The sequence below is a fragment of the Onychostoma macrolepis genome, chromosome 15 (genome assembly GCF_012432095.1).
Source record: "Onychostoma macrolepis isolate SWU-2019 chromosome 15, ASM1243209v1, whole genome shotgun sequence".
NCBI classification, from domain to species: Eukaryota; Metazoa; Chordata; class Actinopteri; order Cypriniformes; family Cyprinidae; genus Onychostoma; species Onychostoma macrolepis.
The window spans coordinates 2,786,841-2,813,749 of NC_081169.1; the positions used below are offsets into that span (position 1 = coordinate 2,786,841).

At 36.1% G+C, this 26,909-nt stretch overlaps 1 protein-coding gene and 1 long non-coding RNA gene across 4 annotated transcripts; one reads left to right on the plus strand and one right to left on the minus strand.

Annotated features, from left to right (window-relative positions):
* Nucleotides 1-267: 267 nt before the first annotated feature.
* On the minus strand, nucleotides 268-2,403 carry LOC131520774 (uncharacterized). Of its 2 annotated transcripts, none has more exons than XR_009266133.1 (4): nucleotides 2,060-2,403; nucleotides 1,197-1,237; nucleotides 1,015-1,102; nucleotides 268-774 (listed from the first exon to the last, which is right to left on the minus strand). It is a non-coding gene; the product is annotated as an uncharacterized LOC131520774 (long non-coding RNA). The 2 variants fall into 2 exon arrangements; XR_009266134.1 differs by lacking the exon at nucleotides 2,060-2,403 and adding an exon at nucleotides 1,629-1,686.
* Nucleotides 2,404-2,602: 199 nt separating this feature from the next.
* mmp28 (matrix metallopeptidase 28) lies at nucleotides 2,603-26,909 on the plus strand. 2 transcript variants are annotated; one of them, XM_058745239.1, is made up of 9 exons: nucleotides 2,653-2,768; nucleotides 4,118-4,247; nucleotides 4,374-4,450; nucleotides 5,618-5,781; nucleotides 8,294-8,515; nucleotides 13,270-13,515; nucleotides 18,987-19,130; nucleotides 19,211-19,375; nucleotides 25,704-26,909. In XM_058745239.1, the coding sequence occupies exons 2-9, from the start codon at nucleotides 4,218-4,220 to the stop codon at nucleotides 26,102-26,104; spliced, it is 1,449 nt and encodes a 482-aa protein (XP_058601222.1). In that variant the 5' UTR covers nucleotides 2,653-2,768; nucleotides 4,118-4,217; the 3' UTR covers nucleotides 26,105-26,909. The 2 variants fall into 2 exon arrangements, with proteins under 2 accessions (XP_058601221.1, XP_058601222.1); XM_058745238.1 differs by lacking the exon at nucleotides 4,118-4,247 and having other exon boundaries at nucleotides 2,603-2,768.

The window sequence follows — 26,909 nt, forward strand, 5'->3', positions numbered from 1 at the left end:
CAAGTAAATTATATTTACTGCATATATATATATATATATATATATAAAATGAAGAGTTCATTTGCAGAAACAGATAACTTCGTTTTAACAATTTTAAAAATCATGTTTTTCATTGTGCATTCCAATTAATCTCAATCAAACTGCATGCAGGTTATTTTGATTAGGTAAAGAATAACTAATAAATACTAGCTAACTAACACAATAAAACAAAAACATGATAACAAAAACAAAATTTTATCCGTTATCCGTTTTGCAAATAAACTTCATATATAAAACATTGTGTGTCATAATTCAGTTCAGTTCTTATCAAATGGTGTCAGTGCAGTCAAGTCAATAATATTGCTGAATATTAGGTGTCTTCAACCAAGCAAGACAAAAGGCAACAGTGACAAGGAACCCAAACCCAAACAAGACCCGGCTCAGTCAGGAAACAGTCTCGTCTGGCCAAACGAATGAACGTGGTGTGATTATTCCAGGCTGCATCACAAGTCAGATTGTGGATTGATATCATTCAGAATATTTCATCCAACTTCTTCTGCATGAGGAAACATCACGCCAGCAGGTGAAGCTGGTAAAAGGGTCTGTGCAGAGGGCTTGTCTGGTTCTCGTAGTCTTTGCTGAGGATCTGTGCTGAGGCCATCAGTGAGGTCTTCACAGGGATCTGTCATCTAGCTGACATGGTCTCCGCTGACAGTCAGGGATGTGTTGTGGTCACTCCTGGTGCAGGTCCACCGTCTGGTCTGGATACCGACTGGATCAGCTGATTATTGTAACCTAGGGATAAGGGTGAGACAGTATATAAGCAACTAATATAAGCAATGATGTCATTCTTCTTACAAATTAACATGTACATTAGATATTATAGGAAGTGTTGCTGCTTACCCTAATTGGTGCAGCATAAAAATCCTTTAAGAGATTTGAATTATAGAAATGTGATAGTGTGTCATGTGTATGGAATGTTAAAGAGATGGTCTTTTAAACTCACAGAGTGTGTCTGCCTCCTGAAGTACTCACTTTTGATCAGCTGGAAGCCACCTCTTCATAGTCCCCTTGACCTCCATTTCAGCAGCATTAGCTTGAAAGTTTTTTTCCAAATTGCAGCCTTGAAATATGTACAAATATATATTGTAAGGTAATTATTTAATCTTAAGCATTACAGCTTTTTACAATCATTAGGACCAGAGCCAGAATTGCACCTTATATGTTTGATGAATGTTCATGCAGCAGCTCAGAATTTCTGTAAAAATAAAATAAATAAATGTCAGATTACATATATATAGTGTTCAGATTAAACTTTTAAATTTGTTTGCTCATAATAATCCCCACCACAGTAAAATAAGTATGATTTTAATCACATCACACGGCATATCTATGCTTCAGAAGTTTTCATTCACTCTAAAACTGAACCTGCTGAAGTGCAGCAGACAGATTAGGCCTCCATTCAAGAACAAAAGATGATGCACTTACATTTTACGGCTTTCTCTTACGTATCTATAGTGTTTTTCTCTGTCAGAGCTGCCCACACGGCAGTGTTACCACAAAATAAATATTATTATTAAATTCAGATTGCACATATTGAATTATCTTAGCAGGTGTAATGCTACTATAGCGTGCTCAGTTTGACTTACAAACAAATGACTCATTTGAATGGTTCAGTGAATCGAATCAGACAGAGTCACTCGTATAGATGTTTATGGCTCCAGCAGCGGTCCGACTCCTTTGATTCAATAGCAATCACTCGTTGAAAAAGATGAATCGAATGAATTCTAGCAAACAAAATGGAATTTAACTCATTAAAATTTAATTACCTTACATTATCGTGCACTGGATACAGCTCATCGGTTTTTCATATTAAAAAAATTACATATTGTTTTCCTAAAGAGACCGCGCCTGACAGTTAGGCCTAACGTTACTCATCAACACTCAATATATCCGGACCGAATGATTTTTCTGACGCTATTATCATCGCAAACCTAACAGAAACCATCTAAAAACTATACTCCTCCTGGCATTTAAACATCAAACAACACTAGATCGATCATTAAATAACTTAATTTACCTTTTTGCAGCTGAAGTATTCCTCTTGAGACCTGTGCCCGCCGAAATCTCCTCAGGATTAACCGCCAAATCTCTCTCTCAGGCGGATCTTCATTCTAGCAGCGGCCGCCGGAGACAAAACCAGCTCGGGCCGAAGGTAGAGACACACAACTACACCGAGTGTGGACCTGCCGCACGTACAACAGCTTTCAGCCGAGATCGGCCCAGAGAGAAAAAGCGTCTGTCAGCCAGAAGTGTTTTGTAGAGTCGGCGCGGCTCTGGCCCATTATCTTCTCACCGACGTCGTGACTGAGCCGACAGTGCCGCATTTCAGCCAGAATCGGCCCGAGTGTGCTTGCTATGTGGGTCAGAGAACATTCAGATATAACGTTTTCCTAAGCTAATGGAAAGTTAGCGAACTGTTCTTAGAAATTATTTTTGATAGTTGGGTAGGTTCGTTCACGCAAGCACGAGTGTCTCTGAACTCATCAGACTCTGGATCAGCGCGCTCTGGAGGCGGACCGCGCGCGGGGAGTCGCTGCTTTCAGAGCCGTTCAGCGTGAACTGCGGCGCTCTTCCCTTGGGTTTATCGTGATGGGATCTATTTTCATGAGGTGCTTTTATAAATAAAGAGTGAACGCACGCAGATGGAGGTGTTTGTGCTGCTGTCAGCGCTGTTATGCGTTCAGACCGCCGTCAGCTCTCCAGTCTCCACAGCTGCTCAGGCTCAGGTGAGATCATTCTGTTCTTCTGTCCCAACATAACGCCGTGGGTACGTTTAGATACGGACAAGGACTGTTGACTGATTTCTGTTTTACTTGCATCCCAGGATTAGATTAGGCTACATTATTTAATGATGCAACATTATTTAAAGTATACAAAAACTTTTCTTACAACGTTCTACTATATTTGTTCCCAAAATAAAAGTATTTGAACGTTAATTTTATTATTCTGAAAACGGTTAAATGTCCAGTTTTCTTGTTGTGATTAAAGCGTTATTTAGATTGCAAAAATGTTTCTTACAACGTAACTTGTCACCCAGAATATAACGTTTCATTTAATATTTAAACGTTAAAATATCCATTTTGTTGTCGTGATTATAAAGTTATTTAAATGTTAAAGAACATGTTTATCAAGTACAAACTGAGATTTTTTCTCTCAACGCCATGACAACGTATATCAAATATTAATAAGGATATAAGACCGTTCCATAAGAACGTTTTCTCCTAACATTTATATAACATTTAAAAAACGTTAGTGGAAGTTGTTGTTACCGTTCCCTGTTGGGATATAGCCTTTATCTAACTAACTGTCTCTGTTTCCTGATATTCTTGAAAGCGTCTACGCCTCAATGATTCCAGTAAATTCATGCTTTTAAGAAAAGTCATGCTTTTAGGTATACAAAAGCATGCAAACATTTTGGAGACATGTATTGTCCTGCTGTGCCTCTCAGCTATGGAAAACGAGCCTGTTTTGTGGTCAGAATAATTGGCACAGCCATAAACTACGCAATTAACCCAAAGAAGCATTTCCATTGTGAGCACTGTCATTACATGCTTCTGTCTCCAGAACTGAGAAACATTTACATGACAGCTGCACAATCAAACAGTAAATAAAAACAGCCACTGATTGATGGTTTCAGTGTGATTTTTAGTTTATAAGTTTCTTCTCCTGATTATACTCTGGCAGACTTGTTCAAAGTATAAACAATGATTCTGTGCACGTGTTGAAATCTGGGTTCCTCTATAAAGTTGTTTCCGCTACTTTAATTATGTATTGCCTCACTTCAGATCAGTCAACATACTCTGTACCTGTGACCTCCAGTTCAGATCTACACTACACCTACACTACAGGCAAATATGCAGTTTACATGCCAGTACCTGACAGTGAGATATCCTCTCATGCACAGATCCAAAACTGATGCTTTCCACTGGAAAAAAAAGCAAAGCAAAGCATTTCCTTTAGTTTCTCCACAAACCAGTGTTTGGAAATGGGGCATTGCAGAGAGATATAATACCACACATTCTCAAATGAAACAGCTTTTTTCCTTTCTGTATGGTCATTCTGCATTCTCATCTAGGGTTTTCACAACACAATAAAGGCCATCTTCTAAAGCATTTCAGAGGCACAAAGGCCCACATCTTCCTACAGATCTTCCTGTTTTATGCAGGGAACAACAAATGCTTCTGACCACCTCAATCAATGCTCATGTGGGTATTGACTGTTGTGTCTGTGTTACAAATACTTCATTTCAAAATATGCTTTGTTTACGGTGCTCTGATATATCAGCATGTCTCAGATGTAGATTGAGGGAGTAATGGCGTATGTGTGCGCAGGGTTTTCTGGAGCGATATGGATACCTGCACAAGGAGAATGAATCTCACAGCACAGCTGAAGTCAAGTCTGCCATCAGGTAAACCTGTGACGTTGTTTTCGCAATGCTTTAGTTGAGTTACAGGGACTTTGGTTTTTGTCATCTGTTGAAATACACTAAGTGTAGAGGTGGGAGAATGAAAGCTGATGTGTTTTTGTTTGTTTGTCTGTTTTATCATTACTGTATGATCACTCTCTGGATGTCAGTTCATCGTCTTCTGATATGCAAATGTAATATAACACTTTTCCATATGAAATATGGGTGTTACAATTACCGATATTGGCGATATGCATGATATTTCAAAATGAAAAATACTTATCTCTCAATTGTAATTTATGTTTTATTCATACAACAGTATTTTTTTTCTTATTTTCTCAGTATTTATATAGATCGTTATAGAATACATTGTTATGTCTCTTAATAGATCAATAGGACTAATATTTTTTATCTCTTAATAAAACAATAGGATTAATATTTCAATCTCTTAGAAAACAATAGTATGCATATTTTAATCTCTCAATAAAACAATAGGATTCGTTTTTTAATCTTTCAATGGATCAATAGGATTAACATTTTAATCTTAATTCTCTCAATAGATTTAATATATTTAATAGATTTAATCTCTCAATAGGTCAAAAGGACTACTATTTTAATCTCTCAATAAAACAATAGGGCTAATATTTTAATCTGTTTATTCATCAGGCAAATACAGACAGTTCCAACATTATTCAATTTAAAAACACACATAACCAATCACTGCAATATGTGGACACACCGTTACCAATTACAATCAATGACATAATACATTATTAAACCTGCCTCAACATGTAGAAAGGAATGCATAGATTATGTACACATCCTCATCTGCACAGAAAATGTACATATGTGAAAATTATATATTGCTTTATAGGTAACATGTATGGCAATATCTCTCTTGTTTTAGAGCAATATATTTCATACATTACATTACCCTATGGGATCAGTGGATGTTTTTATTTCTTAATACATTTATTAATGTCCATAGCTGAAAGGCATAGCAGGACAATACATGTCACCAAAATTGCCTTATAAATCACATTTGGCAATATAACACTTGATATATGTCAATATGATAATATCATACCAGCTATCAAAAACACTGCAGTTGAATGATGTTAGCACTACTCCAGAGGAATGGGTTTGTGATGGAGCTCTGTTGTGTTTCAGAGAGTTTCAGTGGTTGTCTCAGCTGCCCGTCACTGGAGGACTGGACAGGGTCACTCTGGAGAAGATGAGCTCGCCCCGCTGCGGGGTTCAGGACACCTGGGGTCAAAGGGTCAGCAGCATCTTCACAGGCCGACAGCTCCGGAGGAAGCGTTCCGCTCAGACAGGTGAACACATTTCATATGCATTTGAACTTATGTTTATTAGAGTCATATCTAGAAGTGTTGGGAACACCCTAAAACTCTGAAGTCCACACATCACCTTCTCACGTGTGTCATGAAAGGGGTCATGAACTGCCATGAAGGTTTTTATTATTTTGTACTGTTCTCTGAGGTCCCTTTATAATGTTATCAAGATTTTTACATCAAATTCACAAAACCATTTCAGCAATATGGTGTTCTTTGTTCAGACAACTGAATTTCAAGAAGTTAGCATTTCTAAGTATTTGAGGCTCAAAAGCTTTCGTAAACTGGAAAATATGTAGTTTCCATTTGATTTAGTGCAATTTATTTATTGCAAAACAGTGATGAAAACTGAAAGAATGCATGCAGTTCCTGTTTTTGTTTGTTTTGTTAAAAAAGATTGATAAGTGGCAGACACAGCATTTTCAGTCAAACTGTGTTTTCTCAGATGCGGGAGTTGTGAGGTGGTTCTGCGGCTGCTGGGTGGGGTCCTAATAATGGATAAATACAGTGGGACTCATAATTACTGCCCATACTGAGCAAATACACGTCTAGCGGTTTAAAACATCCACTTCTGTAAAGACCCAAAGCAAAACACACACACAAACTCACACCTCGCCTCATGTTTACACTGAAACTACAAGAGCAGATCTTCACAAAACACTCATTCACTGATCATACCATACTCTGTTCGGTGTTTTCATTCAGGTCCTATGGCACTGAGGACTGTTTCACAGAAGACATTTTTATTAGACGGATTACAGTGAACACACATGTGCTTGAATCTTTTGGTCATACTGTACATGACAGATATCTCAGATTATTTTAAGTTAGTTATAGTAGCTCAGGCAGGTGGAAGGAGAATCAATGATACAATTAACAGAGGCTGCACTGAAATAAAGGCTCAGTGTATGTGTGTGAATTGGCAGGGGTACGTGAATCGTAAATTCAGACCTGTCACTTTGAAAACACGCTAATACTTCAGGAATGCAGCAGCATTGCTCTGAGTATGAGTGCGGTCATGTCAGTACCTGATGTCTGCAAACTCCTCTCACTAGGGGTTAATTAGCATAGACTTATTAGTGATGACAATCATTTCACACATCAGTTAAATCAAAGATTTGCTTTCAGTCACAGTACAAAACAAACTTGTGTTATCTCCATTGCATTTGGTCAAAACATTAACCTCACACTTTACAGGGCAGTATTTTTGCCTTACAAAAGGTGATTTCAAGGAAAAACAAATAAATGAACAAGAACACACTTTTTAAAAAAAGTGTATGAATTATAAAATGAATAGTTCCGGTTCTTGATTGTGATTGGTTGAGCTGTGTTCAACGCTGTTGTAAATTACTATACAAATGTCTTTGTTTCTGTGTCTGTGTCTGTGTTGCTCGCCAACCACTTTGTTGCAACCACAACCGTTTCTGAGGAACTACATTGTTTGGCGGAAAAATATTGTTTTTATTAATATCATTACATTTTATTTGCTTTTGTATTTTGTGAAACCTTCCTGTGTATATGGAATAACTATTTTATAAAAGCAATAATCCCCGTGAAGCCGTGGATTACAGTGACTTTATAACCGTGTGGTGTCTAACAACGCCCCTTAGCTGTTAAATTCAATGTAAGCCACGGCTTCTTGGGGCTTATTGCTTTATTAGGAATTATGGTATAACAGAGAAAAACCACACACGTTACTCTCTGACAGCAGTATTATTAGTGCCTTGGAAGTCTGTAATTATGTGTGCAATTCACAAAACCTCTCATGTTAAGCTAATTACGTACTGAGCTGAGCTCTTGTCAGTTTGGAATGTTTTGGATGCAATCAGCTGATTTTTGCAGAATATGTAAAATACATTGGATATCATTCTAATTTTGTATTTTTAAAGGTGTCATTAATGTATAAAGTAATACAAAATTAGGTGTTAATTAAGTCTAAATTGGGATCTAAAATACCCTTAATATTCAGTAATATCATTGATGTGACTGAACTGATGCTATCAGATGAAAACAAAACTGAGAACTCATGAATTTTGCATCAGCGCTGAACTTAATCAACACTGAACTGACTTGAACTGAACTGAACTGAATAATGAATTGATCATGTCCTTTAAGAGCTACTTTTCAGCAGAATTTGGATTTGCCTCATATTTGAAGTTTTCATCGTTGATTATGTTACTGTCCTGTTTAATACTGTGAAGCTGCCTTGAATACAATCTATATAGCATAAAGTGCTATAAAAGGTGACTGGACTGTAAAGATGTTTTAAATGTAATTAATTAAAGTAATTTCAGTAGTTATTAACTTGCAACAGCATTGTTCTGGGGCCTTTTGCACTTTATTTTCAACTTACCTTTTTACTTCAAAATTAAACTAATTTGTTACCATACAAATCTAAATGAAATGGAATGATGGAATAAATCTCACAAATGCTAATGTTAAGATGAAATGTCACGATTAAACATTGGTTTGATACTGGTCCGTACTTCCACAGGAGAGAAGTGGCACAAACATCACCTGACGTATCGCATCATGAACTGGCCACGTAATCTGTCTCCCAGTCAAGTGCATATGGCAGTGAAGATGGCATTCCAGCTGTGGAGTAATGTGTCCGGACTGATCCTCCAGGAGCTCCAGCAGGGTCCCGCCGACATCCGGCTGGCCTTCTATGAAGGAGAACATAATGATGGGACAGGGAATGCATTTGACGGGCCAGGTGATGCTTTCTTTCTTTCTTAAATAAATATTATAACATTCTGGTCTTAAAAGGAATATTCCATGTTATTTTAAGCTGTAGGGGAATTTACAGTTAAAACCCAAGGACCAGGTATGATGAATGAATGCCAGGAGAGGAGTCAGAGATGCAATCAATTGAAGAAAAATTTACTGAAGAAAATAGTTTGCAGTTTTCAGGCAGAAGTCAGCTTCAACACTCGCGATGGAGTTCGTAGGCCGCTCTGCGTACATGTTCCAGACAGTGGCGCCTGCAGGTGTGCGGCTGTACGCACTGTGCGTACCATGAGCGCTCAGACTGACCTGAGATTTGCCCCGCAAACATTTCAGCAGTAAATTAGGCCTGTGTGTCCCGTATTTCTGTCGACTGAACCAGCCATGCCATTAATAATGTATGTATCAGTCTTTTGCATGCCAAAGTCAATTTCTGCTTATAAACATTACATCAAATAGAAATAGAAAATCGTGCTACACGCACTTTCATGAGATCGGGTTAGACTACAACAATTAATTTGTAGCCTATTTTACAAATGGGAATACAACGAATTCATGACAATGTTTTACATTCAAGCTACCCGTAAAATTTATAGTGAAAAGTTCTTTAAAATCATCTGGAATGCAATAAAGTAATTTTTAAAGCTGTTTTTAAAGCATTTGCTGCATGGATTAAAAAATAAGCTAATAAATTTTTCACATATCAGACAAAATTGCATTGCAAAAAATCCTTTAAATTTTAAGGAATTCAGAGCGGAGCAACATAAAAATAAAATACAAATATTTTATTTAATAAAATATTATTATATTAAATAAAATTTGCGGGCCTGCTTTAGGCTTTTCCTTATTTTTATATTTTAGACGGTGATGAAAAATGACTCGCCATCTCCTCATTGGACGTGCCTTTAGAGAGAAATGCATCTTTACGGATTACATAATGAAAGAGTTTTTGTTTTCGATTTGAATTATTTCATTTTAAAGTAGTAATTTAAAGCTTTCTATAGATATATTTATCATATTTGTGACTCTTTCGGTTCATCATTGTGAAGCGCTCCTGTTCAAGACGAGATGGCAAGCGCATCCTCTGTTTTCCTATTTATTTTATAAAAACACAACATTTTGTTGATATTGTGAATGCACACAAATAAAAGTAGTCCCTTTACAGTTCGAATGATGTATTACTCTTACCTTTATGAGCAAAAATTACAGCGTATTTTAAGTTGTTTCCACTATCAAGAAAAAATGCAAGTGACCGCTCTGGCGCCTCCATGTCCCACAAAGTGCACTTCAGCTTCTACTCTTCACACAAACGATTAGATATGCACCTAGCGCACATTTATATAGTTCAAACATTTAAACTAACATTGTGATATGCTTGAACTGTTTATATATATAGATAATATTTTTGGCAAGTCGTGATGATTTGAGAAGGCTAAATTGATCAAACGTAGGCTATGATCAGCTCACTGTCTGCCGCTTGGTCGTTACTTAAAAAAAATAAATAAATAAAAAATTACATTTAACGAACAAAAAGTGCTCCAAACGTTTTTATAAATGAACTTTATAAAAAATGAAACGAAATATGTCAAATATATCACTTTACCATTACATACACCCCCAAAATAAAAGAAAACAAAAACAATAAAAAACTACGTGCGTACCCTCGGAAGAAATCCCGCAGGCGCCCCTGGTTCCAGACACCACTAGTTATACTCTAACAGAGGTCACTAATTACGTCAATACATATGTAAGCAAGATTCTGGTTGGTTGAAACATAGATAAACTTAGAAAATCTCCACACATGGATGTAAAACTTGAAGCATATCTTCTAGTGATTAATTTGGTGACAAGTGATCAGAGGTCAGACGCAATAGGTCTCTCCAGAGACGTATATCTGTTACCCTGGACATCAGGGTGACAGCAAATGATGGTTTCCTCCGAGATCTCTCTCTCTCTGCATCTAGCTGCAAAGACAGACATTCACACACATACACAGAGAACACTTATCTGTACTTCAAGGTTGCCGGGCTCTGCCCTGAATCTTATCAAATATGGTTCACTACACACACACAATGAGAGCAGCTTCTTAGAGAGTAAAAAGGCAGAATAAAGCTATATTCAACTTATTTTCTAACATGCATAAAAGTAACTTTGTTTACTAATTATTCAAGAAATATTATAATTAGTGTTATTATAAAGGTAATTGTAGCTCTGCGATCCACTCCTTCAAAGCCTAATGTCTATGAACAGCATTTGTACCATGCTGTGACGCTATGATGCTGTGATGCTAATGTATTCATATATGTGTGTTAAAATGTTTTGTTGTTGTATTTTTTTTTGTTTTTTACGAATTTCAGCAGATGATCATGTGTAACTATACTTTTTATATGCAAAAACATAACACTTACATTATAACAAAAATGCATGAAACAGTAATAATAATTGAATAGAAAGATTAAAATAGAGAGAAAAAAAAATCAACTACACAGACCCAACTCCCAACCCAAATGTGCCATCCAAAGGTAAAAGCAGAAAATGAAAAACACCAGATTGAAGAAAAGAAATAAAAGGGAACAGAAATAAATGGGAAATAAAAGGGAAGATTTAAGGTATACATCGTTCTTTCTAAACGTAGTTCACAAGTCAGATGTGTCAGCCACATTTTTTGGCAGAAATGAGCCTGAAACAAACTGTTATTGTACCAGTATCCCAAATATAACTAATATAGGATAGTTCAAAATCTATGTTCAAAACTATGTCAAACGTATCTGGAAAAAATTTAACTTTGGCCAGATAACAGTAAGACAGGTTGGAACCTAAATAATTTTTACATTTATCAGAGACAACGAATAAGAAACACTATGGCAGTGTTTTGCCAGGAATAGCCATTATATACACACAAACACACATCACAAGATTTGTCAAGCATAGGAAAACATAAGGAACAATAAACATCCTCAGAAATTTTTACTTTAGTTTGCTCAAGCATGTTGCCAAATAACCTGAACCTTCAACATACTTTTATCAAAATACAGTCTATGCCAAAAAAAAAAAAAAAAAAAGTAAGAAGAAATGTTTTCAGTGGACTTTCAAAATTTGCTTTGCTAAAGAAAACATGAAAATATTATTTATTTATTTTTTCATTTAGTTAAGTTAGTTTTGTATCATCTACAATGTGATTTTCGGTAATCGAGATCTGGCAGCAACAGCACATTTTTCTGCTTGAGTGAGTGATTAAACGTCAGCTTTCCTTGCACATTAAATCACCCACATGCCAACAGATCAGTGACAACATATCAATAATGCCCATTCATAGCAACAGAGCACAGCCACCAAAGCTGTTGTGGGTCCGCTTACCCGAATCTCTCCGTAACTGGCATAGATCTGCAGGAAAATTACAGTCATTTGGCAAATAAATAATTTATGGACTGTTACATATTCCTAACATTTTATTATGTAATTTGTAGTTATGTTAATATTTAGACAGTCCCCAAACTCAATTGGCTAGGTTTTGCAGAGCATTCATTTAAAAAAGGAAAAGTATTTACATTTACACCTTAACACTAAACGATACATGAGTTTGGTGTGATAGCAGGGGCAGAGCCAGACATTGTAAACATTTGGGGCTTAGCCCAAATCTTGTTAGTTTTTTTTTTTTCCAATTTATGAACTTTTTAAAAAATCTAATTGTTCTCAGTCTTCATCATTCTGAAATCACTTTGAATGAGACAAGTGTCGTTGGATGAGAGGAGGCGTGAGGAGTGCATGAATGAGAGGAGGCGTGGCCCTGAGTACTTGGATGAGAGGAGGCGTGGTCCTGAGTGCGTGGATGAGAGGAGGCGTGGCCCTGAGTGCGTGAATGAGAGGAGGCGTGGCGCTGAGTGTGTGAATGAGAGGAGGCGTGGCGCTGAGTGTGTGAATGAGAGGAGGCGTTGCTCTGAGTACTTGGATGAGAGGAGGCGTGGGCCTGAGTGCGTGGATGAGAGGAGGCGTGGCCCTGAGTGCGTGAATGAGAGGAGGCGTGGCGCTGAGTGTGTGAATGAGAGGAGGCGTGGCGCTGAGTGTGTGAATGAGAGGAGGCGTTGCTCTGAGTACTTTGATGAGAGGAGGCGTGGGCCTGAGTGCGTGGATGAGAGGAGGCGTGGCCCTGAGTGCGTGGATGAGAGGAGGCGTGGCCCCGCGTGGCTCTGAGTGTGTGGATGAGAGGAGGTGTGGCCCTGAGGGCATGGATGAGAGGAGGCGTGGCCCTGAGTGCGTGGATGAGAGGAGGCGTGGCCCTGACTGTGTGAATAAGAGGAGGCGTGGCCCTGAGTGTGTGAATAAGAGGAGTGTGGCTCTAAATGAGTGAGTGGAGGCGTCTCTGTACGACTGCTGTGTGTGTGAACTTGCTGTCAGAGAGAAGAGAGAGATACAGCACAGCTGGTATCACTTTATTGATACTGTAGGAAAGTGGTACTGAACCATTTCATTTCAGCATATGTATGTATCAAAAATATATATTTTTGATGTATATTTTGATTTTTGATAACACTATTAGGAAACGCAAAAGATTCAGGGCTTTTAAATAAACATTCGGGGCTGGAGCCCCAGAAGCCACCACCCACTCCATCCCTGTGTGATAGAATCATGTACCAATTCTCTTTTTCCATAGTTATATGCAGTCTTTCATCTAGGATACAGAAAGGGACATGAAAGCTGCATGACATAACTATTTATTCTTAATTTCTTTTTTCTGTTCTTTAGGTGGTGCTCTGGCTCATGCATTTTTCCCTTCCCGCGGTGAAGCTCATTTTGACTTGTCTGAACGCTGGACTCTGAACGGTCTCAAAGGACACAACCTGTTCCTGGTGACGGCCCATGAAATTGGCCACACTCTGGGATTGGTGCATTCGCCTGTCCGTCACTCTCTAATGTCACCATACTATAAGAAGATGAGCTCGAATGCGCTGCTCAGCTGGGATGATATCACTGCCGTACAACAGCTGTACGGTAAACAAGCATCTCTTTTCTTGTCTGAACTTCTGAAAAGCTTTTTATTTGTAATATTGTAGGCCTTTAGGGTAAAACCTTATTTTAAGGTCCAATTCTCGCTATTAACCTACCATTAACTATGATTTTGCCTCAATAAACACCTAATATGCTGCTTATTAATAGTTAGTAAGGTAGTTGGTAATTTTGGGTAGGATTAGGGATGTAGAATGTGTGCTTTATAGGTACTAATAAACAGCCAATATGTTGATAATAGGCATGCTAATAAACAACCACACTGTAAAAAAAAAAAAAAAAAGTTGACCTAACTCAAAAAATAAGGCAACCTATCGCAATCAACTTTTTAAGTTAACTCAATAGCAACCGACAACTTAAAAACTTTAGTTCATCTAATGAATAAAAGTCAGTCCTACTGAGTGTTAAAAGATCTGTCAGAGCAACCAGTTAATAGTGAGAATTGGTCCCTGTGCTAAGCGTTACCGCTTTTTGCAGCAAAGAACAGGGTTTTGGCTTTTACTAAGAGTAAGAGGGTGTCATTTACTAATTATTGCATATATTATATATATATATATATATAACTTACATACACTCATGAAAGCACATTTCCATCTCTACTCTGATTATTATAATGCGAACAATGTCAGTCTCTTTACTGTTAAGTGAACAAACAATTATATTATTTAAATTGTTAAATATACATCATAATAGTACTGCATTTATTAATTTTAATTTAAAAAATCATTGTTGGAAGGTATTAGTTACTAAAGATAATTATAGCAATGACAATAAAATTTCCTTTTGTTTTTTGGGTGAAATATGACCCTTTCTTTTTGAGATTCACCAAAACATTTGCAAACATACCAGTTCATATCTTATGAAACCCTCCCTGTTATTTTCACACAATGAATACAGATAATTTTGTGAGGATGTGGTGAAACAAACATACAGTAGGGTCCTATGAAATTCATTTAATTTTTTTCCAAATTCCATTAGCATTTTCCTGGATTCATTTTTTAATTTATTTTTTTTTTTACATTTAAACTTTTCTGGACTCTGTTTGAATAGTTAAATTAAATTGTATTAATTAAAAATAATGTCTAATTAATAGAAATCATATAGCTTATAACATATATAACATATAACAAGTTAACAGCAATTTATTAAAAGTTTAACAAAAAGCTATTTTTTGCCCCAATTTTTTTTACATTCATTTTTAACAATAATAGGGTCATATGAAATGTTTAGTTTTTCTTTTTTGTCTTTTTTCCCCCCTCAGAAATTCTGTGTTATAAATTTTTCTGGTAATCAAATGATGGCATACACTGTAAAAAGTGATCCACTATATTTACTCAATAAAATTGAGTAATCCACTATATTTACTCAATAAAATTGTGTCAACAGATTACAAGCAATATTATTAATTAAATTCAACACATAAAAATTAATTAGAATTAATCAAATGAGATGATTACAAATTAACCATTCAAAATGAGTAAAATAGCACAAAAAAATTAAGTAAAATTTAAACAAAAATATTGGTTTCTTTGGACAAAAAACACTATGCTAATGATACTATGTTATTCATGTCAGGCCAGTAGTTGGCGATCAAGAAACACTGCGCAAAAACATAATTTGCATGCACATGACGTCACCTTTTTCACAAATTCATGTTTTTGTTGTTTACATGGAGATGATACAGGCATCTTGTTCAAAAGCTTGTGTTTCCAGGCCCCAAAAACAGTTATTGAAGACACCTGATGTTAACAAACAGAATAACTGAAGGAGAAAATCTGAATTTTTAGGTTACCATTACGGTGGTCAATGTTTGCTTTAGTTGGGCTCTTGACCCTTGACTCTTTTAACATTAGATATTGTTTGGCTGCTGTTACAGAGTTAAACAACAGTTAGACAAGCCTAATGAAAAGGTGGTCTGGTGGTGTTGATTATGTATTGTCATCATCATTTGACCTGAATCTCTGAATTAGATTTACTTTGATTACAGCAGTCCTGTAATTCTACAGTATGAGATCTGAAATTTTCAGTATAATCGAAGAGGTTTCTTAAAAATTGTTCTTTTAGGCACACTCTGACATCAAGAATCAGAGTATGAATCTCAACAACGGTGATAAACAGATCAACTCTGAACGTCACAAAACAAACTACTAAAAATATGCAATGCATGATGGGAGCTATTGATGAGTTTTGATTGGTGGCACCCAGAATGCACTGCAACATTTGATGGTCACCATTGTTGAGGTTCTCACGCTGATACTTGATGTCTGTGTGCCTAGATAAAATACTTTTTTATTATTTGACCAGGAGAGCTTTTAAAAATTTGTTTATGTTGAAAATTCCAGATATTACACTGTACAATCATAGGATGGCAGAAATCTATATGGTAAATCCAACTGAGAGATTCAGGTCAGATGATGATGTCAAAACATAACCAACACCACCCGATCACCTTTTCTCTTGGCTTGTCTTAACTGTTGTTTAACTCTGTAACAGCAGCCAAACAACATCTAAATGTTAAAGAGTCAAGGGTCAAGAGCCCAACTAAAGCAAACATTGACCACCGTAATGGTAACCTAAAATTCAGATTTTCCTTCAGTGATTCTGTTTGTTAACATCAGCTGTCTTCAATAACTGTTCTCCATGTAAACAACAAAAACATGAATTTGTGAAAAAGGTGACGTCATGTGCATGCAAATTACGTTTTTGCGCAGTGTTTCTTGATCGCCAACTACTGGCCTGGCATGCATAACATAGTATCATTAGCATAGTGTTTTTTGTCCAAAGAAACCAATATTTTTGTTTAAATTTTACTTAACTTTTTTGTGCTATTTTACTCATTTTGAATGGTTAATTTGTAATCATCTCATTTGATTAATTCTAATTAATTTTTATGTGTTGAATTTAATTAATAATATTGCTTGTAATCTGTTGACACAATTTTATTGAGTAAATATAGTGGATTACTCAATTTTATTGAGTAAATATAGTGGATCACTTTTTACAGTGTAGAACATTAATTTAATTGATCTTTTCATCAAATAAATATTAAACAAACCCTTTATTTATTTTTTTGCTGCACAACAGAGGTTTACTGTTAAAATTAAAACACTGAATTTGTGCACTATTCTTTTAGAAATAAAATTTAAATAATAATTGTATCAGCAGTAGTAGTAATTCAGTAGTCCTCATTTAGTGAAAAATGTCACGAGCGTCATGCTTGAATCAACGCATCTGCACCATGCATTCACACAGAGACACAGAGCATGCAGGATTCATATTGAAATAGTTTTTTTGCAGTTAATTATTCGCAGACACTAGCCCATATCGCCATTTGATGCAAGTGTACTTTTCATTTATTCATTCAAATTTGGCAAATTCTGTGACATTCCGCATTATGGGTTAAATTCCATTTTTTATGACTGCATTCCGTCCATGTTTTCTGAATCATGGAAATCATAGGGCCCTACAAACACAGGTAAACAGACTGACGCTGAAAGACACAGTAAGACAAACTCAACTCCAATGCCGGGCCACTGAAGCTGTCAGCTGTTTCTCATGTGTGTGTCAGGCAGGTTTACACACGCCAGACAGAGAAAACCTCCACACCATCCATCTCCAGCGCATGAGAAGAGCCGCATTCCAGCGCTACTGCCTGATCATAACTCAAGAACGTCTCACTGAGTCTGCCAGACTGATCTTTCTTTCAGCCTTCCAGGAAAAATAAAAAATAAAAATCGGATATGATTTGAAACCTTTCTTTTTGGACAAGTAGGTTGGAAAATGCTTGTGAAACATAAACCTTTGCTGTAGAATCCCTATTTTTAAATAAATTCTTGTCATAGGTTAGAAAATCTCAACACATTTCTAAAGAATGCTTTCATATTTGCAAAAAGTATGAAACATCAAACAAAACTAAAAATTCTGGCAAAATGTACTTTTACAAATGATATTCAAACATCCAAATGATACTGTGCAAACTGTATTTTCTATCCCCTTACCCTAACTTATCCCCTTCCCTAAACCTACCAATCACAGAAAACTTTCTGCATTTTTAGATTTTCAAAAAAAAAAAAAAGGTTTAGTATGAGGAAGTGTCCTCATAAACCATGCTCATGTTGTAATTCCTGTCATTATGCATGTGTGTCCTCATAAACCATATAAACCTGTACACACACACACACACACACACACACACAAAGTGTTTGTTGACAGCACTAATATATTACAGTGTTAGTCACAGTTAGTCACTCTATATGCAAATCACACACTTTGCATGCATTCAGACCATGACTGCATGTAGACAAAAATCACTTCTTCAGATATTATCTGCTGTTAACACGAATGTTTGTTTGGGTGTGTGTTCATGTTTATCAGAAGAAGTCTGTTCTGCATTCTTCCAGAACAATCACAGACTTTTGTATGGAAGCTTGTGTCTGCCACAGGTTTAAAAAAAATGAATAAGGATAATTGCAAATTTTTATCTCACAATTCAGACATTTTCTTGAAATTCTTAAGAATTGCAAGCTGTAAACTCAGACTTGCTTTTCCCCCCACGATTTTGAGAAAAATGGCAAGATGATAACTCGCAATTGCAACAATTTTTTTCATAGTGGAAAAAAAAAAGACAGAATTGTGAGATGTAAAATCAGAATTCTCAGAAGTAAAGTCAGAATTCAACATTTATATATCACAATTCTCAGAACTGAGAAAAAAAATGAGTTGCCATCAGATGTTTTATTCTTATTGAATTCAGTGCATTAAATGTAAGGTGACATATAGGATTCTTCAAAGAAAAGTCTTAAAGGGCTTATGCATTGCCTTTTTAAATTTAGTAATGTTCCCTGAGGCTCATTTACAACATAATGTTTTTATTTTTGGCCTTTTATTTTTTAAAAAGTCACACATATGGTTGCAGAGATGAGGACGATAAAAAAGGTAAAGTTCTAAAACAGGCTTAAACAATATCCTCAGATAGACCCAACATCAGACTAAGGAACTGAACTAAACAAGGATTATAAATAAGAAGGAACTAATTAGGCAATTGATGAGGACACATGTGAATATAATGATTATCAAACAGACTGAGAAACTAGGTCAACAGAACAAAACACAAAGAAACAGAACTGTGACAACATCACACTCTGTGGTGTCTTTTTTTAAAGAAAAAAACAAACAAAAAAATATGTAAAAGTATGTAATCATCTTTACTGCAACACTCCAATTCTGCAGATTTAAGTTTGAGTTCTTTTAATTGAGAGGCCACTCTGATCTTCTATTGGTCACACGTCTTAATGCCATACGAGTTCACAGGTCAGAGTTCACCAAACTTTAAAATGCAGCAAAATTTGCACGAGCGAAATTTGCATTTCCTTTCTCCCACATTCATAGGCGTATAAATGGAATCAGTAGATGTTTGTGCACCAGTGTCAGACACATCGGCATGCATGTGTGTGCAGGGAAACCAGCGGGGGATTCAGTGCAGCAGTTGGCGGGAAGGGCTCTGAGATGGGCCATGCGGGACTGGCAGATTTCTCCAGACCCTAAAGGAGGTTCCCCCACACCCCAGTACTGCCAGGGCTTCTTTGATGCCGTCACCATGGGTAAGAACAAGAAGACATGTCTTCTGTTACCCACTGAGATCAGTTTTCCTGGAGCTGTGTAAAGCGGTGTTTTTCTGCAGATGACAATGGGACAGTGCTGGTGTTTCAGGGCCATCGTTTCTGGACGGTGTCTAATGGCAGTGTGAGCGCTCCTCTCCCTCTTCAGACGCACTGGCCAAAGCTGTCATTGGCTATTGAAGCAGCAGCCTTCTCTCCACTCGACAGCAAACTCTACTTCTTTAAAGGTAGGCTAGACTTCAGACAGTTTCCCAAACACAGGTAATGCAAGTGTTATGGTATATTACAAAATCCTGCTTTTGGGGATTTTCCAAGTGTCCCTTTCCAATGATAATGTATTCAGTTTTAAATTTATTATAATTTCCAAGTGAAAAAAAGGATATTCAACCAGAAAAAATATAAGGCTGGACTTGAGTTTGTGCATTGTGAAAAGTGGACATGTATGAATGTAAGTTTGCCAAGTTATGTCAGGAGAAATGTAAAGAGGAAAGAAGAGCAAGTTTTAAATTTAGTTGATTACTAAGGAAAAAGATTTTCTTTGAAATAACATGCACTGATGAATTGTTCGCAATAAGACCAGGAACCAGCCTTATAAAAGTAAATAGGTATGTAAACAAGTTTCATTATTATATTCATTTTGATGTTTTTATGTTTTGCTTGTGAACTCATGTCTAAGAGAATCTCTCCAGTAAATAACGCTGGTGATTAACTTTTTATATAGACACTGTTAAAAATCGCTGTAAAAAAAAAATAGCCAGATTTTGACAGTAGCATGCTGTTTTCCATTAAAACAGTGCATTTTGCGTAATATTTGTCATTTTCGAGAAAGTAGTCTGCTACTATATATCGGGAATAAACAGCATTCGAAGTCGACGCTCAAAGCACACCCTACACCCTCATTCACTACATGAGTTTACTAATAGAGTCCACCTGACAGAGAGAATGACAACTAATGAGTGAATTCAGCCAATGACGAACAGCTGCTGTTAACGAGAAGATTCACTGAAGAAAAGAGAAACAAGACAAACACAAGAACTACAACTGACTTCAGCCTCAGCCTTAGATGAAATCAACTGAAGATTTAAATAACTCAACAAACAGCTTTACTAACCAGACTGACTTTATTTCTGTCAGACGTCTACAGAAGATCTTAGAATGAACAGAGGTTTAGATTAAGTTTTTATTCTTTCGTTTGACGCTACCATTATGGAGATCAGTGTTTGCTTTAGTTGGGCTCCTGACCCTTGACATTTCAACATTAGTTTTTGTTTGATTGCTGTAACTGTGTCTTTAAGATGCATTTGTTATAACAAAATTGTTATGGTTGGTGTTTTCAAAACTGATCAAAAGCTAATCAGCAAGAAGAGGTGCCAATAAAAGGTCTGTACACCATACTAATCAAGCAATACAATTGTTTATTGTTGGTACACAGCTGATATCAATAATAATGATAATTGAAAATAAACACATTAAAGAAAAATAATCATGAACTTGTGCATAATATAAAAATGATCATGAGTAAATGGATAAAAGATAAAAATCATGAATGAATAATACACAAATTCGAGCATACGTTAACCCCCTTTTTTATACTTTAAAATTAGGTGAGGTTTAAGAACAACCCTCCAGGTGAGAGAGAAAGCAAACTGGCCAGGCTCGCTCCCCCTCCCAATTGGGTGCACTTCGCTTTAATTACAGAAAAAGATGAGTTCTTAATTGGCAATATTTCTGAGGTTTCATAATCAATGTGGTGCCAGGATCCTGCACCTAATATTGTTCAAACAAAAACAGTTTCCAACCTTATCTTGAAGGTCAATGCAATGCAATGCAAACTTTCCCAGGAGATAGTGATGTTTGATTTGCATTAATTGCGACCTTGAAAGTATCCTCCTTAAATTCCATTCCCACTCTGTTCATCCGCTGAGAGCACAAAACAACCCATCCTTTACAGTTGGTCAGGTGCTGTTGGCTATTTCTAGTTGTCACAGTTATCATTTACTAGACTGACTTGGAGTCTTATTTAAGGTCTAATTATATGAGTGTTTTATATTTTTGGATTTACAGCATGAGCTTGTTGTTACAATCAGAAAATAATAATTTAAAAACAGTTTGGGTTTAAAATATTTTGAACTATTATGGTATTTACACTCGAAGAGAGACATCAAGAATCAGCATATGAATCTCAACTATGGTGACAATCAAAAGCTTCATGCTGCAATGCATGCTGGGTAATGTATGCTGGGTACCAGCACAGTACAAAACTCATCCATGACTCCCAGCATGCATTGCAGCATGAATAAATTATGCTGCTGAATTGTCCACTTATTTTCTTGAATTCTTACTATGTGCTTTTATGTTTGCTTTTGTGATGTTTAGAGTTGATCTGTTTATTTATTTTGTGGATAGTCACCATTGTTGTGATTCATACGCTGATTCTCAATGTGTCTGTCTAATTACAATAAAGATATATATATATTTTTTTAAATGGGTGATGTGTTTTAACAGTCTTTCATAACTGATAGCTGCGCAATGCTTGTTGTTCTGCTATAGTATCAACATCCATTAAGAGAAGAAACACTGGATAAAATCAGTGACTCAAGAGTAAGAGATTGATTGTTCTTACCAATCTATAAACTACACCACCAGATTAGTTTTCGTTGTTGCCATAACAAACATGTTTCAAAGACACATAGTTATAGCAGTCAAAAAACAGTTAAAGTTAATAAGTCAAGGTTCAAAGCCCAACTAAATTAAACACCGATCTCCATCATGGTAGAGAGAGAGAAAAAAAACCTCTGTAACTCTCAATAAGATCTTCTGTAGACGTCTGTCAGAAATAAAGTCAGTCTGGTAATAAGTGAAGCTAGTAATGCTGTTCTAGTTGTTTAATCAGATCTTGAGAGATTTAATGACTTATTTCATTTGATTTCTTCTAAGTCTGTGGCTGAAGTCATTTGTAGTAGTTCTTGTGTTTCTCTTTCATTTAAGTGATTCTGCTTGTCAACAGCAGGTGTTCATCACTAATGCACAATCATTACTTATCTCATTAGCTTCAGCACTGCTTCACTCTGTAGTGTGGACACATAATGGGCCTCATTTACGAAACGAACGTACGACCGTAAATTTATCAATATGGACTTGAGCGGTGGCTACGATCAAATCTCACGTCAGGTCTGAGCTCGTGTACGCAAGTTTGTGAGTTAGCCTGAACTTGCTTGCAGCATAGAGAGTTTCGGAGAATTGTATAATGACAGCATTTTGTTCATTTACATTATTTTCCTAAACCGACAAACAAAGTTTTTATTTATTTATTTTTTTTTTTCCTTTCAGGGCTTAGCTTTATATGCGCAAATAGCAGCATAAACAACAGACCATGAGGAATCACACATCGTCGTATCACACACCTGCAGCGCTTCTGTGAATGGAGAAAAACAGAAATTATAAAAGGAATAAAATAAATAGGGCTACACAAAATCTATTTCTCTTAATTAACAGATTAACAAAAGAAAAAAAAAACAGTGCGACAAGTATAGGCCACTTTCGTTTTTGTGACACTCTTAATGCATTTTATTTGTTTTCTTTAGGCTATGTCGTTATTTATTTTTTAAATAACTGATGGGTGATCACACAGGTGCCTCACACGCACACACACAACATTTCAGCGTTACTAACTTGACATTTCAGCCATTAATCAAACTAAAATGCAGTCACCCAAACATAAAAGTTGCACTGCACAATTTGGACCAAAAAAGTTCCACTGTAAAATCAGCGTGCAGCGCCGAAACAAACATTTATGTTTGCGCATGTGAAGGATGATGTTTTACGTGGATATTGGAACGCAAGTGAAGTACAAAGCCTTGTTTACATCATAGATAATAGTTTAGCAACCAAATGTTACATGGCAAAAATGGAAACATTTGGATGTCGAATGAGAGAGGTTTGTGAGCCCAATGCCGTTTAGTTTCGCTTTAATAAATAAATTTTAGCTTGACGTTGTATTCTGTTTAAAATGAATGCCACTATAGCCTAATTTGTGTTTTACTTCATAGTTTAATATAACATTTTATAGCTACTTATTTTTTTCATTCTTATTCTGTAATACCGTTAAATTTAAAGGGTTTGTTGTGGATTGAGCAGAACTAAATAATCTATATAGTGTTTATAATGTTTATAAATGTTTTGTTATATTTACTGGTATTTAATATACATATAAATGAATGCCATTGTTTGCAATTATTAGGTTAAAGGGTGTTTTTGGAGTAAGATCAGTTTCTGTTTCATGAGATTACTTCCTCTTTTTGGCCGGGTTATGTTTCTCCGTGTCGTAAACTCTAGGGGCGAGGCTAAACCGGGGTGTTTTTAGGGGCGTGATATTCAAACGGCGATTGTTTTCTTCCGCCACATTTATCAACGTACGATCTTTCGTACGATGGGATTGGCGGAATACGAATATTTCATAAATCACACGTGAACCTTGTCGTAAGATGATTTGTGCGCTCGGATCTGCGCTCGTTTCTACGTTAGATTGATAAATGAGGCTCATTATGTGTTCACTTAAAACTGAGGATTTTGTTGTGGGGTTTAAAGGGTTAAAGATTTAAGATGAAAACCCCCGCATGAAACGTAATTTAACGGTAATAAACTGTGATTAATTTACGGCAACACGCTGTAGAAAAACAGTGACATGCTGGCAACCAGCTGCCAGTAGATTACCGTTAATCCAAGGAAAAAAACAGTAATATACTGTAAAACGTGACAGTCAGATTTACCAAAAAAAAAACAAGTTAATTTCATTAAAATATTAATGAATGTTCATAGAAAAAAAGTTATGCAAAGTCATTAACTGATAAGGAGATTAAATATTCAAATGAACTCTATTAATGTGTTTTTGCACAAGAGAGTTCGGTTAGTTTAATGTGGTTTTGTGGGTCACCATTGTGGTGGAGAGTAGAGCCTGTGCTTCAGTCAATGATGAGCCACAAACAATAATGGTCTGTTGCTTTATTTAAAGACAGTAACTGTAGAGTTGCTGATGCTGTGACAGTATTTTTTTAATTTTTTTTTAAAGCAATCTGTTTCCGAAATGAATTGCCACATGGCAATAATGGTAACATACTGTAAAAATTAAGAGCTGTAAGTTAACAGTACAATGCTGGCATCCACAGCTGCCAGTAGATTACTGTTATTTTACAGCTCAATTTTATTTTATTTTTGCAGTGGATGCTTTTATCCAAAGTGGCTTACAGATAAGGGACAACAAAGCAATGCATCCTAAGGAAGCAATAACACAAGAAGTGCTTAAAATACGGACTACAAACATTGTCTAGAAGAATACAGGCTAGAACTGAGAGGAATATAAAACAAGGAAAAAACACAGATTTAAAAATAAAATCCGGTTAACAGCAGGATGCAATAAAAGCTTGTTTCCTCCATGGGATTAAAAATAAAAAAGTAATTGTGACTTTTATCTCACAGCTATTTCCAATTGACTACAACAGACTTTTGTCTAGCAATTGCGAGTTTGTATTACGCAGTTCTGACTTTTTTTTTTTTCCAGATCTGTGGGATATAAACTCACAATTACTAGTAAATCCAATTCTGAGGTGAAAAAAAAGGCAGCTCACAACTACGATTTTCTTACAAATGCAAGTTTATATCTAAATAAAATATATTTTTATACCACTCAATTCTGAGCAAAAAGTCTTTTTATATTTTTATACTTTTATATTTTTTATTTAGAGTTGGAAACGGGCTTCCATAATTTTATTCTGTGGCAGAGAGAAAAAAAAACTATTTGCAAGATTTAAACGCAAGATAAAAAGTTGTAATTAACGTTAGCTTTTTAATTTATTTATTCCATGGCAGAAACAGGCTTCCATAGGATGCAGTTTTTCACTGTTTCTTGTGTATAATAAGGGATTCTGATGTCTGGGTTGGGTTTGGTTTGGGAAGATTTTGCATAAAGTTGAACATGCAACAGTTGTGTAATATATTATTAATTAATTAATTAATTAAAAAAAATAATAATAATATTGTGTATTGGGGGGTTATGGTACTAAAGTATATTTATGGAATAGTTATGATCAATTTATTACCTGTAAAGCACGTTTTGAACATAGACCTGAAAATGATATTATCAACTTAAACTGTCATAGATATTGAATGCCTTGGAGTACAGACGTGTTCGATTTCTTGGCAAATTATTGCTGAATTGAGAAAAAAAAAAGGTTCATAATGTGAAGCCAAAAAAAGTTACAGAAGTTTATGATTATGAAAAATGCACAAAAATAAACATTTTACATTTTATATGAAGTATATCTTTTCCAAAACATGTTTTACTCTAAAACAGCTAACCATTCGTAACCACACTGTTTTTTTCAAGACCATCGAATCATGGACATGACTTTTTTTTTTTTTGGTTCACAAAGCAAGTGCCAAAACCTTCACCAAGTTTTTATGATTCTGATGAAGTAAAAAAAAAAGTGAAAATGACCAAACAGCAGAGGGTTAAGCTGCATATACTCCACTCATCTCCATGTTGTTTTCTCCTGTCAGGACGGCAGATCTGGCGTTTCTCAGGCTCTGATCTGGACCCTGGATTCCCTAAGAAGAGCAGTAATCTGGGTTTGCCAAATCACCCTGACTGTGCCTTCTTCTACCAGCCGCTGGGACGCATGGTGCTCTTCAGAGGATCCCGATACTACATCCTGAACCCGGAGTCTCTCAGCGTGGAGCCGTACTATCCTCGTGCCCTGCGGGACTGGAAGGGGCTTCCACGCGGACTCAACGGGGCTTTGACCCGGCCGGACGGAAAGCTGTATTTCTTCAAAGAGCAGCAGTACTGGAGCTTTGATCCTGAAAAGGTGCGGATCACTGCGACTGGCCAGTGGGCAGACAGACTGCCGTGGATCGGCTGCCACACAAATCCATCATTACGGGATAATGAGCTACTCTGACCAGCAGAGGGAGACAAACAAGATTCACAATAATATACGACAGAAATATCTTGCTCTGCTGCAGTCTACTAATCGAGGGGTGAGAACCAGAAAGGCACGAGTGACATTTCACCAACTTTACAGGAGAGCCAAAACAAAAAATTTACCATAGTAAATGATCTATTTACTCTCTATTTACCATGATCTGACTTTGTGTACTGATTTCAATTGTTTATAATAAAAATTTGTACACTCTTGGATGACAGTACTTTTGCCAGTAGAAAGAGCTCATTAAGAGCTTTCATTTGATATATACATCTCCATTTCACCAAAATTGTCACTTACGCCCTTCTGATTCTCACCCCTCGAAATGTAATGTTTTATGCTGAGTGCATCAACACCCAGGTTAACAGGTAACAACATGACATTGCATTTTTTCAGTGTTAAGTACATAACAATAATGTTACCAGAAAGACAGCGTTCTGAAATCCAAATATCTAGTCTAGCCAAATAAAATTATATATATTTTTAAAAAGTGATGGGTTGATTACCAATACCAACATCTATCTCATATGAAATATTATCCTAATCAAATGCATCAGTCACAATCCCAGCTGTATTATATCCCCTAAATTGAGTCTAATGCAAGGAAAGTTAAAAGCATAATGGGAATGTAATTAAAGCCTTTGTTTGCAAAGAATTGTAGAGCAAGGTTTACTATATTCATATTTTTTAATGAAAATTAATATTATTATTTTTGTTAATTTATTTAGAATGTTAACTAAAAAAGAATGTAAAAAAAATAATATATACTTGGACTTGCTAA

Excerpts from the sequence above, each read along its gene's own strand:
- mmp28 (XM_058745238.1), top strand. The coding sequence starts at position 2,685 with ATGGAGGTGTTTGTGCTGCTGTCAGCGCTGTTATGCGTTCAGACCGCC. Across the intron at positions 5,782-8,293 it reads GAAGCGTTCCGCTCAGACAG|GAGAGAAGTGGCACAAACAT; the intron begins GTGAACACATTT and ends GTACTTCCACAG. Across the intron at positions 8,516-13,269 it reads GAATGCATTTGACGGGCCAG|GTGGTGCTCTGGCTCATGCA; the intron begins GTGATGCTTTCT and ends TCTGTTCTTTAG.